The 18,093-nt window shown below is 36.9% G+C and overlaps 1 protein-coding gene across 2 annotated transcripts in view; it reads left to right on the top strand.

Annotated features, from left to right (window-relative positions):
• Rnf115 (ring finger protein 115) overlaps window positions 1-18,093 on the top strand; it is a 91,303-nt gene that overhangs the window by 46,790 nt on the left and 26,420 nt on the right. For both annotated transcript variants that reach the window (XM_078027679.1, XM_078027680.1), the window contains one exon: window positions 9,094-9,305. In XM_078027679.1, the coding sequence (XP_077883805.1) occupies window positions 9,094-9,305 (212 nt within the window). The remainder of the gene's footprint in view (window positions 1-9,093; window positions 9,306-18,093) is intronic.

Consider the following 18,093-nt stretch of genomic DNA (forward strand, 5'->3'; position numbering starts at 1 on the left):
TTTAAAAATAGTGTTTATAATAGCATCAAAGGTATGAAATACTTGAAATTTCAGAAAGGTTACAGAGAACATAGAGAAATTATAACATTATTTAGAGAAATTAACACTGGAATAACTAGAGAAATATATCATACTTATGAGTCAGAAGCCTTATTAAGTCTTATTAAGATACCATTTATAGAGTTAGTTCAATTCCAGTTAAGATCCTAGCTGTTTTTTTTTTTTTTGGTAGAAAATGACAGATTCTAAAATTTGTGTGGAAAAACAAGTATATAGAATAACTAGAACAATTTTCAAGATCAAGGTTGGAAGACTAAGATTACCTATTACAGGGACATAACCAATACAGTACCAGGACTGTGGTATTGCCATTAAGGTAGATAAACAGAAAAGAGAATCCAGAAACAGACTCATACACTAGGAACACTGGTTTGGAATAAATACAAAGTCAATCCAAGAGAAAAAAGATAGTCTGTTTATGAAAAGGTGCAGTTGGATATGTATGTACAAAAATGTGAACTTCTATACATATTTTAAGCCATATACATAAATTAATACAAGATGAATCATAAAAACCTAAGACTATAAAACATAAAAGAAAACAGGAGGAAACCTTTGTGACTTTAGGCTAAGATTTCTTAAATACGTCACAAAAAATACGATCCATAAAATAGCAAATTGATAAATTTGACTTTATCAAAATTAATAACCTCAGCTATTCTCATGAGTATGAAAAGGCAATCACAGACTAGGAAAGAAATATTTGAAAATCACTTATCTGCCTGGCTTGGTGGTGCATGCTTGTAATCCTAGCAACTCTGGAGGCTGAGGCAGGAGGATTACAAGTTCAAAGCCAGCCTTAGCCATTTAGGCCTTATGCTACTTAGTGAGACCCTATCTCAAAATTATAAAGGACTGGGGATGTTAGTTTAGTGGCTAAAAGGGCCCCTGTGTTTAATCCCCAATACCCCAAAACAAAAAACCAGAAAACAAAATCATCCATCTGGTAAAGAACTATATTGAAGAGCCTTATAAAGAACTCTTAAAATGGAATAATAAGAAATCTGCTCAATTCTGAAAAATGGCAAAGATTTGAATACTTTGCCCCATCAAAGAAGGTGTAGTTGGTAAATAAATATACAGAAATACTTGATATAATTAGTCGTTAGGGAAATGGAAATTAAAACCACAATGACCATCCCCTGCCAGCTGCTGCTGGAGGCTGTGGAGCCGAGTAAGGGAAATCAGTACAGTGCCCAGGGTGAGCGACAAATTCCGGTTCTTCCAACAATGATCCAGGCCTAACACAATTGACTACCAATAGCAACTCATCTAGTCAAGGAAGCCAACAAATTTGACGGCGAGTACTACAAAAGCAGCAGTTCAGCAGTGGGTAGAATACAGGATCACTCAAGCCAACAGTAGAATAAAGAGGAGATTCACCCTGTTGAAGAACCTTAATTCGAATCTTGAGATAAAGTCCTGTTTACAGCATGTAACTTTATTACATTGTGGACTTCATTACTTTATAGTTGACTTGTCAGTTCAAGAAAAGAAGTATCTTGGGCTGGGGATGTGGCTCAAGCGGTAGCGTGCTCGCCTGGCATGTGTGCAGCCCGGGTTCAATCCTCAGCACCACATACCAACAAAGATGTAGTGTCCACCGAAAACTAAAAAAATAAATAAATAAATCCCCCCCTCCTCTCTCTTAAAAAAAGAAAAGAAAAGAAAAGAAGTATCTTGACATGTTTTGCCAGGTTCAGCATTATTGAGGCACCAGGCAACGTCTCCCTAGTGTTGTCTTCATCAAGAACAGACTATATATTAACTGCGACTAGAAGTTACTATGCATACAGAAGTGTGATTAAAGTGTTTTAAATGGAAAGTGTATCCTGGAAAACAGTACTCACGTAAATTGATAAGCTGTCATTGTTTTCTTGTCAAATTTGGTGTCTGCATGTTTTATTTGTTTTTTTAGTTGAAGTTTTCAAATTTTTATGTAAAAATTCAATTGTTATTAAAAAAAAGTTGAGGGGTTAGGGTCCTGGCTCAGCGGTAGAGCTAGAGCGCTTGCCTACCATGGGTGAGGCCCTGGGTTTGATCCTCAGCACCGCATAAAAATAAAAAAGTAAAATGAAGGTATTGTGTCCAACTACAACTAAAAAATAAAAATATTAAAAACAAAGTTGAAATCAAGTTACAAATTACTTTGTTTTTAATAGAGGGAATTTGTTTTAATAAAAGTTGCAGATCGGTGACTTAGTTTTTTTAAAAAATGTAGGGAGCACTTTCAGTGGTTGACATATTTGTCTATTTATTGACTTCTTATTTGTATTTTAAAATTCTCTTATTATGGATATTTACGTAATTTGTTTATTAAAAACTATGATAAATTATACCAAGGATAGAGAAAGGGAAGACAGATGTATTTGTTTTCAGATACTTAGGTGAACTAATAACTGGTTGAAAACTTAAAAAACAAAACACAATGAAAGACTACTGCATTTCTATCAGAATAGCTGAAACTTAAAAAAAGACTGACCATATTAAATATTTGCAAGGCTGGGGAACAACTGAAACTGACATATAAAATGGTCCAACCACTTTGGAAAAGAGGTTAACTTTGGAGAAAGGTAATATACATATATACATTCATATATATAATCTAGCTATTGCACTTTTCTACCCCCCAGGAAAGAGAAAAAAAATATATGTATATATATATGCAAATGTTCATAGTAACTTTATTTGTAATAGAAACTAGAAGCAACCCAAATCCTATCAACAGGTGGATGTATCAACAAATCTTGATATATCCATACTATGAAATACTACTCAGCAATAAAATGGCAAAACCATTGATACATGTAAAAGTATGGATGAAAAATCTAAAAGTAATCGATTGAAAGAAGCCAGACAAATAAAGAATAACTGCATTTTCATCCCTTTACAAAAAATACAAACCCCAGGATAGTCAGTTGTTGCTTGCGAGTGGGGAGGGACAGGATAGAGATCACGTAGGAACACTAGGAAATGTTTGGGGTAATAGTTATGCTCCTTATCTTGATTTAATGTTTTTATCAGAAGCCTCTGAGCTTTTTTGAAATTGCATTTCTAAGATTAATAACTTTGAAATTATTTACCTTCAATTGATTCATCTTAATAGACTATAGTTTTATTTATGTTTTTTTGTGTGCTGTGAGGGGGTACTGGGTATTGAACCCAGGGTCATTTTACCACTGAACTACATCCCAAGCCCTTTTTTATTTTTTTATTTTGAGAGAGGATCTCACTAAGTTGTTGAGGCTGGCCTCCAACTTGGAATCCTGCCTTAACCCCTGGAATCACTGGGATTACAGGTGTCTGCCACTGTGCCTGGATAGAACATAGTATTTTAAAATTCACATACCATGTAATTAACTCCTTTAAAATGTTCCATTCAACAGTTTTAGTAAATTCACCAACTCATACAACTAATTACCACTAATTCTAGAACTTTTTCATCTTGTGCCCATTTGTATTCATTTCTTATTTCTCCACAATTCTCCTACCCCAGGGAACTGACAAATCTATTTTTCTGTTTTTGTTGGTTTGCCTGTATATGGGACATTTGCTATAAATTGAATCATACAACATGTGATCTCTTGTGACTCTTTCCCACTTAGCATAATTTTTTTAATATTTATTTTTTAGTTGTAGTTGGACACAATACCTTTATTTCACTTACTTATTTTTATGTGGTGCTAAGGATCGAGCCCATGGTCTACCATGTGCGAATTGAGCGCTGTATCGCTGAGCCATAACCCCAGCCCCTCCACTTAGCATAATATTTTTAAGGTTCATTTATATTGTAGCATGTATCAGCACTTCATTTGTTTTTATAGCTGTATAATAGATTTTATTGATGTCTTGCATTTTATCAGTTATCCATTCATCAGTTGATGGACATTTGGGTTGTGTATGCTTTATGGCTATTACTAAGTATGTTGCTGTGAATATTTTCCAGTTCTCTGTATTATATAATAACAGTGAAATTACTGGATCATATGGTAACTGTTTAACATTTTTAAAGAGCAGACCTTTATATTTTAAGTGGTATTGATTAGATCATAGTTGGTTCAGAACAAATTCTGCTACCTGGAAGGTATTGTCCATCCTAGTTTTTTTTCTTTTTTTTCTTCTTTTTAATATATTGAAATCGGAAATGTTATCTTTTTGCTTCTGTTCAGAGTCACTTTTTTGGGTTTTTAAGACAAAATTTATCACATGAACTGTCTGTGTGATTCTATTTCACTGAAACTCTATAATAGTGTTCCCTATTAGTTTTTACTTACATAAGTTGTGTCCTGAATACCCAGTTTTGTTGATGAACTATTTTCTTTCTCTCATGCTTGTCTGTGTCTGCTCAGAGACAGATGACCTAAAGTTGTTCTATTTTTTTTTTTTCTGAAGCTATTCTTATCCTTAGTATGGATTTGGTGTAAATTTGTGAGGTGTATTCTTTTATCCTGTATTCTATGGTCAGAGTGCACTATTATTTGGGGATGAAATAGGCCACAAATATTAGGTCACAAATATTGACTGCTACTATTAGTTTGCACTAATTTGCAGTTTCCACACAAACTGCAAAATGCCTCATGCTGATGTTGAAACTACATCTAAACTTGCATCTTTAGAATCTCTCCATTTTATGAAGTTTGATGTCGATCAAAAATGTAGTTATCAAAGCAGATTATTCAAAGTATGAACTTGCAGCTTAACTCTTCTTCTCGTCAGAATTTAATATTGTTTCTTATCTTAGTTATAATGAAAAATGACTACTTTGGGCATTTTTTTCAAATGTGGAACTTTATTCATGTAGATAGATCTCTTTCTGTAGTTTACCCTAGTGGACTGAGAACATGAAGGAGTCTGTTCATACTTTTTCACTTATGGATGGCAAATATAGTTGGGGGTTTAATTTTTGCATTTCCTTTGGATTTTGGGTTAAGAACCTTACATTCTAGACCACTTTTCATTCAAGAAACAAGTGATCTGTTATAGACTGAGACTGTCCTGAGGAAAAAAAGGGAAATAAGTCTAGTGTAAGAAGGACCATGACAGTTAAAATAAAATGGTGCTGTACCTCAGTATTTAGAGAGATCTTATCCGTGTTTTTACCATGTATGTTATTTTTTACTTTTCAGATTGTATATTAGCATTTTAAAAACATTTTACCAATGTTGGCTAGAACAGTAAGCTGTTATAAGCTGTTGTACTCTGGTAGGAGTGTAGATGGGTGTACATGTTTGGAAGGTAGTATAATACTGTCTACCAAAGTGCTTATACTCAGTAATTCTATTTTTGTGCCACAGGATGTTAATATGAAAAAGAAGGAATGCTTCCCAGCACATTTTATGGAGCTAGTATAACCTGGTACCAAAGCCAGACAAGGGTTGTATTCTGAAGGAATAAATACAGAAATGAACTCAAAAGAGCAAACATAGAATCCATTAATATATCTATCATAAGCCAAATTGAGAATTCAAGATTGTGTTAATAGAAAAACTGTTGATATAATTTTACAGATTAAAAATGAAAAAACATAAATATCTAAATATAGAAAAAGTATTTGATTAATTCAATGTTCATTCATGTTAAACATTCTAAGTAAACTAGGATTAAAAGGAAACTTGTTTTATCTGATAGAGGGGTACTTTCAAAACAATGGTAATGCAAAACATAGTACTTGGTGACCAATTGTCAGGCATATTCTCTTTAAAATCAGGAACAAGAGGAAGGTGCCTGCTATAGTTGTTTCCTGTCAATATTGTATTGCAATTACATAAGAAGAAATGGAGTTAAAGGTTGGGGAACAGACAAAATTATTGTTTCTCTCAGATGATATGATTATGTATTTTTTTTGGGTTTTCCATGTAGGTAATTATTAGAATTATTAAGAGTTCAGGGCTGGGGCTGTAGCTCAGTGGTAGAGCACTTGCCTAGCACATGTGCCACATAAAAATAAAATAGCATACAGATATAGTGAAAAAAATTGTTACTAAAAAAAGTTCAGCATGTTTTCTGTATATTAAGGTAAGTACAAAAACAAACCATTTTTGTTAATATCAATTAACTGTTAAAACACAGAATTTTAAAAAAAGATACCATTTACCATTTTCAGCAAAGAATTGGTAATATTATCTAACAAGTTTATCTAACAAAGGGACCTTTATGGAGAAAGGTACAAAACTGTTGAAAGACATAACCATTGAAAGAAGACTTGGATAAATTGGGATTGAGTGCAGCTAGTCTGTATTTTTGGTAGGAAGACTTGATATCATAAAAATGTTCATTGCCTTCAAAATATAACAGTGCTTCACAAATTTAAATGTGCATGTGAAAAAGTTTCTGATGCAGATAGACTCAATGTGATCTGATTTCTGCTTTCCTAATAAAGCTCCCAGATGATGTTAATGTTTGTTAACAGGATAAAAAGATTAATTGCATTATAAGTAAATGTTCCAATGGGGTTTGCATGGGGAGCTTACCAGGCTAATTTAAAATAAATATGAAAGGTGAAAAATGATCAAGATATTCTTGAAATTTATGTAGGGAGAATTGATTTGTGAGATACTAAAATTTGTTATAAGACTTATAATAATTAAGACTGTGGTACCTATGCAGATCAATGAACCTGTGTATGTATGTGTGTGTGTGTGTATATATATATATACTCAAAACAGACCCAGAAAGGAAGAATTATTTGATAAACGGTATTGGAACAATTGATTATGTTTGAAAAACAAATTAAATTGAATCCCTATGATGTTAGGTCTTACAAAAAATTAGTAGACTAAAGACTTATATATTTATGACAAATCTTTAAATTTACTTGAAAAAAATAGAGGACTGTTTGTTTGTTTGTTTCTGTGTGGTGTTGGGGATCAAACCGAGGGCACCGAGGTACATCCCCAGCCCTTGTTGGAAAAAATTTTTAACAGCTTGTGCTGGGGAAGGAATCTTTAAATCTTCAGAGGTACAAACCATGAGGGATCTGTGCTACATTAAAATTGAACTTCAAGAGCCTTCAGAAAAGAAAAAAAAAAAAAAGAATCAGAATTGGGAGAATTGCACATATAGCAGCTGATGAAAGATCCATATCTAGAATATATAAAGAGCTGCTACAAATCAGTTAGAGAGTTCATTAAATAGAAAAGTGTACCAAGGACATGGAAGATAATATGAGGGGCCGGGATGTGGCTCAGTGGCAGAGCGCTGGCTTAGCATGTTTGAGGCACTGAGTTCAGTCCCTGGCACTACATAAGAATACACAAAAAGAAAGATATGATTGATGAGTACACAAAAAGATATTAGCCTTATTAGTATCAGGAAAGCTAAGTAAAGCCACAGTGAAAGATGCTGTCTGTGAAAATGGCAAAGTAGGGACGACAAAACTTGGGAAAAACTATCAGAATCAAGTTTATCAGAACTCTGGAAGACAGTCAGAGGCTCACCACGACCAATCAAACACTTAGCTGAAAGATATCTGGAGTAGTAAAAGAACTACAGGAACTCTAAATCTGGTAAAACTGCCTTTCAGTGATGACAAAAATCAAGATATATGCAGGAGGAAAACAAAATCCCAGACCAAAAACAACGGTACTGTGATATCTAAGTGCTTGCAGGATGTGGCACAATGGAAACCTACAAAGGGAGGAAATTACAACAACAACAAAATAACATTGTAAAACCTATCAAGCTCCATAACTTTGAGAGCTGATATAGCAGGTTATTAAATGAGAATGGAGTGGGATTTGTAGTCAGATTAATGTGCTGCTGGGTTACTAGCCTTTTCTCTGAGTTAGGAGGCTGTTACTACTGTGAGTCTCTGGAAGAAATGGTGAGGTTCTGAGGAATTTTAAGACCTGAGGTCACATGCTGAGAAGTTTTCTGTCCTAGTTATTATATATACACTAAAGAATAAGCTCTTCCATTGACTTAAACTCTCTTTCTTTGTTTATTGGTACTAGAGTTTAACCCAGGGATGCTTTACCATTGAGCTACATCCCCAGTCCTTTTTGTCTTTTATTTTGAGACGGTCTCACTAAGTTGCTTAGGACCTCGCTGAGTTGCTGAGGCTGGCCTTGTGAGCCTCCTGAGCAGCTGGGATTACAGGCCTGTGCGACCACACATGGCTTGACTTAAAACTTTAAACAAAGAAGTGGGTCAGTATGACCAGTGTCACATACTTTGTGGATGGAGTTCAGTAAGTAGTATTCTGTAGATCTTTTCAGATATCTGGTGTACAGATAGATAAAGCTTTAATTATTTTAAGGTGATTTTTCCCTCTAATGATTCTTCTACCAAACCCAGTAACCCCTCTATACACCTCTTTTACGGATAAAAGTATGTACCACAGAATGCACTTACTAAACGTCCCGTGCTGCCTTGCACAGCTTTGACATAACCCCTCCCTGATGCAGGTGCCAAGTCAAGAGAAGTATTTTATGGACATTTGTCTCATTTTGTGGTGATGACGCCCCACCGCGCCCCCGTAAAGTGTATAAGTACAGTCATTCTATTAAAATCTTTGTGGATGTCATCTATGACAGAACACAAGGTTGTAATGTTGATATGCATCGTTGATGATGCTTCGCATAGAAGTCCAGGGTACCTTCAGCTCGTATTTATGTTTCTGAAGGGGAGACTGATCAGAGGCATGTGGATGGATTTGAGTGAGGTCAGCCATTAGCTTACTTGTTTCTTTTTTTTTTTTCCCCCTAAATATTTATTTTTTAGTTGTAACTTTACTTTACCTGAGGATGGAACCCAGGGCCTTGCATGTGCTCAGCAAGCGCTCTACCGCTCAGCCACAACCCCAGCACCCCCGCAGCTTACTTGTTTCTTTATGAAGAAAATAATTTATTTCAATTTTTAGATGGTTTTTTCCGTCTGTTTGCACCTTAAAGACTTCTCATTTCCTTTCCATGAAACTGAGGAAACATAGTTTGTTATTTTGGAGCTGCTTAATTTCAAAGTGTTAAAAGTTATTCCTTTCTATTTTTGTTATTTTTCCTTTTCCTAATGTGATTTATTTCTGGTTTTTACTAGCTCTGGGACCATTTGGATCACACGATGTTTTTCCAAGATTTTAGACCATTTCTAAGTAGCAATCCACTGGACCAAGATACTAGAGCCAATGAAAGGAGTCACCAGACTCCCACTGACTTCTGGGGACCAAGCAGGCCTCCAAGGCTGCCCGTTACCCGGAGATACAGGTCTCGAGGAAGCACTCGTCCTGGCAGGTCTCCAGCTATTGAGGGGTGAGTAGTTGCTTCAAGTTCTCTTTAAGGGCAGTCTCGATCTGATAATGTGATATATGATAGCATGACATTCTATATCTGATAGCATCATCTGGTCTTTACTATCTTTGTGCATAAAAGACAAGTTGAAAGTGAAACTAAATTGTATATTCAGCTAATATCAGTTAATGAAGGGTAATAAACTACAGAGTGAAAAAATTAAAATTATAGGTCTATTAATAATGTTTCAGGCTCATATATTATGTTTATCAGGTTTTCAGAAGACATTAAAAGGCACATCAAGTATTATGGATAACATTAAGATTCTAGGGCTGGTAGAGTAGTAGAGCGCTTGTCTAGTACGTGAGAGGCCCTGGGTTCGATTCTCAGCACCACATAAAAATAAATAAAATAAAGGTATTGTGTACGATTACAACTAAAAAATAAATATTTTTAAAAAAGATTCAGAGATCTGTTCTAGAGCTCAACAGATGGGAACAATGGGCTTATTTATTTATTTATTTATTTATTTTAGAGAGATGAGATGAGAGAGAGAGAATTTTTTAATATTTATTTTGTAGTTCTCCGCGGACACAACATCTTTGTTTGTATGTGGTGCTGAGGATCGAACCCAGGCCGCACGCATGCCAGGCCAGCGCGCTACCGCTTGAGCCACATCCCCAGCCCAACTATTTTCATTTTATAGAAAAGTCTTAAGACTCAGAGAAATAAGGTAATAGCTAGTGGTGGATCCAAGGACTTGACCTGAGGTTGTGTGATCTAGTGGTGTGCTAACACAGTAGCCACTAGCCATACATGGCCATATCTGTTTAAATTTAAATTAATGGAGAGTTAATAAAATCAGACATTCCTCATTCCTACTAGTCACACTTCAAGGACTCATTGGTCACATATAGCACTAGTAGTCACCGAATTTGATAGCCCAGGTTACAGAACATGTCTGTCATTTCAGAAAGACCTGTTGAACAGTGGTGTTCCCAACCTGCAGCCCTCCTGTCCCTGCCTTCTAGACTGTCACGTTTTACCTCACTTGCTCCATCACATGGCTCTCCAGCTGTGTGTCTGGCTCACCTTGTGTTTTGTACATTTCGTTTAACTGCAGACATTCCTTTTTAGGACAAATACAAGATATAGGAAATCTGATTTAGTAGGATTGAGAGGACAAGCCTCATTAAATCTTAGACTATTTTAATACTTGTGGTACCCAGTGGTAAATCTACTGTGTTAGTTAAACTGCTTATAAACTGTGTTTTTTTCTCTACCTGTTGGACCTGCATTGTGGAACCTCTCCTTTACACCCTTTTTTCCTCTCCCACCCCCTGAATCCCCGTTGATCAATGCTGTGGTTCACTTTCCGCTGCTCCTCTAGTAGGGGATGCTTAGGCAGTTAGAGGAGAGGCACATCACCAAATTCCCCTTTCTGGATTTCCTTTTCCTAGCTGATTCTCAGCAGCTGACTTAGCTTCCATGGTCTGAAAACTGGGGCCTTAAACCTCCATGTCCAGCTTCTCTGTCGACATTCATTTCTGACAGTCTCCTGAAATGAGGTGTCCTTTCTTTTTTTCAAGGCCAGCCCACAGCCCTGACCTGTTTCCTACCTGTTTCACCCTTTTTCCCTTTCCTGATTCCTTTTCCCACTTCTCACTCCTCAGCTACCCTTTTAGTCTTTAGTTTCGTAATTTTCAAACCTGGCCATGCATTAATGTCACTGAGGATATTTTTAAAATACTGATATGGGGTCCCACTCCCAGGGACCCTTGGGTGATAATTTTTAGGAGTTCCTGAGATTATTCTTTTTATGGCCAGGATTGAGAATTACTGCCCTAGTTGCTGCCCAGTTGCTGCCCTTTCCAATAAAATCTCTTAAGAGACATCTACATTTATTTTGTATACTTTTTTATCTCCCATTATTCCTTTAACTATCATAGTTTATTTCAACTAAAATCCTTGTTTACTTCTAATTGCAGACCCATTAGGTACTTGAAATGTTTATCGTGTTTACTGAATTAATCTTTTGGGGCCTTTTCCTTCCTCTTGAAGTCCTCTACTGCTCTGACTTCTGTGATAGTGCAATTTCTTGATTTACTTCTTGATTTACTTTTCTTATTATTGTTATTCATGGTGCTAAGGAGTAAACCCATGACTTCGTGCATGCTGAGCATGGGCTTTACCTCTGAGCTACACTCCCAGCCTTGACTCTGCTTGTGAGTACTTTAAAGTATTGGTTTTCCTTTATTCTGCTTTTCCTTATTCTACAGGATTTCTCAACCTCAGGACTACTGAAATTTTGAATGGGATAATTCTTCATTGTGCGGGACTCTCCTGTGTATTGTATAGGATGTTTAGCAGTATCTTTGGCCCCTTCTTGTATAACCTTGATTACTCCCCACCTTCTGTTCCAGTTAAGACCACAGAAACCTCCCCTGGGGATAAATTGATCTATAAGCTATCTGTGGTCATCCTCAAGTCCTCTCATGATCCCCATGATCACCGTATACTAGAGACCCACAGACCCATGGTGTTACCATGGTTAAATCTGGTTCCATATTGCCTTTGCAGAATTTTGCACCTAAATTTTAAAATCTGTATCACTTCCCTGTTATGGAGCCCATAACTTCATATGTAAGGCGGCCCTCTATGTTTTGGGATCCTCCCAACCTCTACAGTCTTTTTTCCTGTTACCTCCTGTTTTTCTTCAATTCTACCAGTACCAGACTTAATTGTTTTTTTTTTTTTTTGTTGTTGTTGTTGTTTGTTTGTTTGTTTTTTAACATGAACCATGCTGTTTAGTGCTTCTATACCTTTGCCTAATCTGTTTTCTCAGCTAGAAATACCTTTGCTTTCTTAACCCAACTAAATCAATTCTCCACTGAATCTAGGAAACCTCCTCTGATCTCTAGGACTAAATCAAAATACCTTTCCTTTGTATTCCTCAGAGCACTTTATTTCTCTATCGTATTCTAACTATTCTAACTGAAGTTGTTTACTAGCTACTGTTCATTTAGCACATTATTCCGAACGTTCTCTTAGCTTCTTTAATGTTCCCAACAAAACTGTGAGGTAGGTACTGTTGAGGAATTCGAGATTTGTGCTTTATTAGAGCCTGTATTAGTTATCTATTATTGCATAATAATAGATGTTACTGTAAACCATAGTGACTTGAAACAATAATTATTGTGTAATATCTCATTTTCTTTGGATTAGGAATTCAGATGTGGTATGGGGAGATATTTTTTCTCTGCCGTCTGATATCTGAGAGACTTATAGGCTGGAGGCTAGAATAATTTGCACTGTTGTTTGCTCATATGTCTAATGGTTAATACCAACTGGTGACGAGGGGGTTTGGTTTATGCTGTCAGCTGGTTTACTAGTTAGCTTTCTGCTGCTATATAACAAGTACCTGAGATAAATCAACTTGAAAGGAGAAAAGGTTTATTCTGCCTCACGGTGTCAGAGATTTCAGTTCATGGTTGATTAGCCCTGCTGTTTTGGACCTATGGTGGGATCTCATGGTATGAATGTGCAGCAGAGAAGTCCTGTTCACCTCATGGCAACAGGAAAACAAAGAAAGAAAGATAGGAAGGAGCCAGATTTCCAGCATCCCTTTCAAGAGCACACGCTCAAGACCTAACTTCCTTTCACCAGGCCCTACCTCTTAAAGTTCCACCACCTTCTAGTAACACCAACCTGAGGACCAAGCACATGGGCCTTTGCGGGGTATTCCAGATCCAAACTACAGTAGCTGATAAGTGTTAGTTCTTAAGGTCCCTGTTAGTTAACCCCCTTGCCAGGGATGGTCATTAATTTGGATTTGTCTTGTTTTTTCTTCATTCAGATTAAATATCTGGGCAAGAATATCAAATAGGCTGAATATGGTAATGAATACTTGCAATCCCAGCAGCTGGGGAGGTTGAGGCAGGAGGATTGCAAATTCAAAGCCAGTTTAGGCAATTTAGCAAAACCCTGACTCAGTAAAATGGACTGGGAATGTAGTTAAACGGTAGAGCATTTGCCTGGCACATGTGAGGTCCTGGCTTCAGTCCCCAGAACTGGGGGGTGGGAGTGGGGGTCAAATGAAAGGTATCGTATCCTTGTTAGTGAATCTCAACAGATGGCACGTGCTCTCAGAAGTCTTTTTTTCTTATAGAGGCATCCTTTCTCCTTTGTAATGAATACATTATCAAGGGTAATAACTTGAGAGTGAGTGAATATCTGGTCATCTAAAGTTTTTCTTTTAATTTTTTAATTGCAAGTGGACACAATATCTTTATTTTCATGTGGTGCTGAGGATCGAACCCAGTGCCTCACACATGCCAGGCGAGCGCTCTACCTCTGAGCCACAACCCCAGCCTCTAATAGTTTTCGTCTAGTGCTATCAGTGTCCATGGCCTGGATTATTACTGTGAAATAATTTTACATTTGTTTCTACTTAAGATACATCTATTTATTTCTATGATTTCTTCCCCAGTTTTAAACTTTTTTTTTTTTTGTAAGGGCTTTTTTCCCTGCTCTACTTTATTTATTTTAGCATGGTTTTTAAGAAATCATTTTCGTTTTTATGCTCAAATAATCCCAATTTGGCCAGAGTAATTATGTCTAAACATTTTAGACAATAGTCCTTGTTCACAGCCCTTGAATTAGTAAGAGAATTGGGCTGTCAGAGTAAGGTGATCAGGTTGTCTTTCTCTGGTTATTAGCTCATAATTTATTAGCTGATAACAAATATAGTCTCTGCTATTGTCAGGTAGGTTTCCTTTTGTGGACATAAAATATTTTCAAAAAGATCTTTTTAGTTGCCAAAGGAGAATGGGGAGAATTTCTTATTTTGTCTTGTCTTACTGTGTGAATGTTAAAAATGCAATATAGTACGAATGTTCTTGGACAGCCTTATATCCTTTTTATAATTAAAGAGAGAAGAAGAAAATAACTAACGTTTCTCAAATGCCTAGAATTTTTCAGGTCACAGATGCTCTTCTCACAGTGCTCTTATGCTGGGCTAGGTACAGCTAAAGTAGATAAGTAATAAATTGTAAATCTTTTGCACAAAAATTTCTGGTAAGCTAAGCATGGTGGTACATGCCTGTAATCCCAGTGGCTCAGGAGGCTGAGGCAGAAGGATCGCAAGTTCAAGGCCAGCCTCAGTGATGTAGTGAGACTCTAAAAAACTTAGCAACAGGCTGGGGATGTGGCTCAAGCGGTAGCGCGCTCGCCTGGCATGTGTGCGGCCCGGGTTTGATCCTCAGCACCACATACAAACAAAGATACTGTGTCCGCTGATAACTAAAAAATAAATATTAAAATTTTCATTCTCTCTCTCTCTTAAAAAAAAAAAAAAAAACCCAACAACAACTTAGCAAGACCCTGTCTTAAAATAAAAAATAAAAAGGGATAGGGATCTGGCTCAGTGATTAAGCTCCCCTGAGTTTACTCCCTGGTACAAGGTAATAATAATAATAATAAATTTTTGTTAGACTAGTTAAATACCAATGTGAACACATTGTCTTGAATCAGTCTTCCTTGGTTACTTTCTCTCTTTTATTCTGTAGGAAATATTGGTCTACTGTACTACTAGCTTGTTCCTTTGGTTAATAGCAGAGGGTAGCAAAAAGACTCAAATTTTCTGTTCTTACATGTCCTTTATGGAAAATCATATTACCTCAGTAACATGCAAGTAACATATAACATGATTTAACAGTGCCATAAAAAAGTTGTTTTGCTCGGGCCGGGTTGAACTCAGTGGTAGAGCTCTTGCCTAGCACGCATGAGGCACTGGGTTAGATCCCTAGCACCACATAAAAATAAACAAATAAAATAAAGACATTGTCCGTCCAAAAAAAAAAAAAAATAGTTGTTTTGCTTATGTTGTTTCCTTTTGTGGTACTAGGGATTGAATCCAAGGGTGCTTTTACCACTGAGCTCCATCCCCAGCCCTTTTATTTTGAGACAGGGCCTTGCTGAATTGCCCAGGCTGACCTTGAACTTGGAATCTCTTGCCTCAGTCTCCTGAGTCACTGAAATTACAGGTGGGGGCCACCACATCCACCTCTTAAAAAAACATTTTTTCTTACACATAACAAGTTGGTTTAGTGTCGCAGCCATATCAGAGTTCCATCTTTGTGCTTCTCTTAGTCTTTCCCTCCAGTTTATTGCCTTCAGCCTTAGACAGGGAGAAAGGGGAATGATATATCATCTATGGATTCTTGCTTTTTGTTTTGTTTTGTTTTGTTTTTTAGGAAGGGAAAAGCTTTTCTACAGCCCCATTTATTCTCTCTACCAAGTTTCTGCTCCCTGGGCTCCCTGCCCACATCTAGGAAAGCTAAGAGAGGAGCATTTAGCTTTTCTGTCTTATATAATAGATGGTGGCAAGGGAGAAGGGTATTGAGTGTCACAGTATCTGCTTATTAGGTATTTTATTAGCTACTTGCATGGTGGTGAGAAAAGATAACAAGCTGGAGCCCAGCCTCAGCAACTTAACAAGATGCTGTCAAAGTAAAAAGGACCTGGGATGTAGCTCAGAGGTAAAGCGCCACTGGCTTCAACCCCCACTACCAAAAACAAGAAAATTGCTACCCATTAATTGTACTATAGAATTAAAATTTATTTTATTTTAAACAATGTGTTAGCAATCTTTTGAAGCTTTTTTTATTTTACTATTACTGATAAAATACATTAACTGTGGATACTCCCCATTTTCTGGGTGTCATCACCTAAGAGGTTTTTGGCTCTCTTAGTTTTTTCCCTACATTTCAATTATTTAATTTCTTTATAAATTTTCTTTCATCATCATTATTATCATTTAATGTTTCTCATTAAATAGATCACCTTTTTTTTTACAGTAGAAATTAGATTTATTTAGTTTTACAGTGCTGGGAATCTGCACAGTCAGAGTTACATACCTCATTACATTCAAGATACAGAATATTTCATCACAAAACTACCCTATTAACCTAATTGCCTTTTCCATTCCAAATTGTCCTTATAGTTTTGTTTGCCCCAATATATCAAAGAAATAAAATCTGTAGCTTTTGTGTCTGATTTTTGCTCATTAGCATAATATAGTTGAAATTCATCTTACGTCGTTGCCTGTATCAGTAGTTCATTCTCTTTACTGAGAAATAGTTTTCATGGTACATATTGATGTACTATAATCTACCCATCTATTCACCAGTGAATAGGTTCTAGGATCTCTCTGCTTTTAGTAACTATGAATAGAATCATATGTCATCGTTCTCTTGTGTAATTATATAGGAGTAAGAATGTCAGATTGTATGTATGTATTTAATTACAGTAAACTACCACCGTTTTTTTTAAGTGCCCTTTTTTGCATTCTTGCCAGCTGTGCCTGAGAGCTGTAGTGACCCCATGTCCTTGCCAGCACTTGGTGTTTTCAATTGAAAGCCATTTTAATCTCACTGGTTTTAACTTTCATGTCCTTAATGACCATGACGCTGAATATCTTTTCATTTGTTTGTTTATTTGTATGGCTTCATTGGTGAATGTCAGTTTGAATCTGACATTGTAAATTAGCCCACATGTTATTGGATGTTCTTATTGCTTGTTCTCTCATTATTAAATAGTTAAAGTCTGTCATATATTCTAGATCATGTTTTTTTTTTGGATTGGGCATTGAACCCAGGGGCAGGTAACCACTGAGCCAGTCCCCAGCCCTTTTTATAGTTTGAGTCAGGATCGCCCTAAGTTGCTTAGGGCCCTAAGGTGCTGAGGTCGGTTTTGAACTTGCGATCCTCCTGCCTTAGATTCCTGAGCTGCTGGAAATTCTGTTTTTTATTTAATTTTTAAATATCTATTATTTATTTATCGGCGGACACATCATCTTTGTTTGTATGTGGTGCTGAGGATCGAAACCGGGCTGCACGCATGCCAGGCGAGCGCGCTATCGCTTGAGCCACATCCCCAGCCCCTAGAAATTCTTAATACTACTAAACTATTCACTTATAAAAATAGTTAAGATGGTAGATTTTACATTATATGTTTTTATCTCAATTAAAAAAAAATGTATGTTTTCTGAATTTCCTTGTGGGAGTCAGATGTAAAGTGTGCTTTTCTAGAAAATCCCCCAAGAGGCCAACTGCTGAATATTCCTTCCCACAGCAGTGACAAATATCTCCCACTCTGATAATTCCAAGGACTTGCCCGGGCTCGTTCAACATGAGTGACTCTTGTAGATCCTGAGGATGGTGAGCACTTGGACAGCTCTTGGTGAAAGGCAGGATGGGTACTAGAGGTGACCATGGGATGTCCGAGATGGTTATGCGTGCCCTCCAGGATGCTGGGGGTAAGGCGCTGCGAGATAGGCACCTGGCCATGGAGTCCAGTCCTGCTTTCACGGAGTTCATTTCACTGCTTTCTTCGTTCTTGACTAGCCACTCTGAGTGATACTCATCTGAGGCCAAGTTGGTTTCCCTTTGTAACCCTCTGGCTTGGGGGACTTGTAGCCACTGAGAACCCCCAAAGGGAAGGCTGTAGAGTCCCTTTCAGCAGTCCAGGGGTTGTCATTTCCAGTCTGTGTTCCTCATGTCAAACCCAGCAAGTTAGGAATGAAAAAGCATGGCTTGGAATTTCTGCTCGTTTTTCAAAAGCAAAACTCATGTGCCAAGAATGGGAGCACTGGGGTCGGGTCATTTTCTTGAGAGACAGCATTTCTTTCAGAGTTTATGACAAGAAAGAAAAAGAAAAGGCTGTAGGCAACTTAGTCTAAACAACTTTCAGTTTGGCCTGAACAAAGACTCACCTGTTTTTTTTTCCCCCAGAATGGGAGTTTATTTAT

This window comes from Ictidomys tridecemlineatus, chromosome 11, assembly GCF_052094955.1.
Source record: "Ictidomys tridecemlineatus isolate mIctTri1 chromosome 11, mIctTri1.hap1, whole genome shotgun sequence".
In the NCBI taxonomy this organism is placed as follows: Eukaryota; Metazoa; Chordata; class Mammalia; order Rodentia; family Sciuridae; genus Ictidomys; species Ictidomys tridecemlineatus.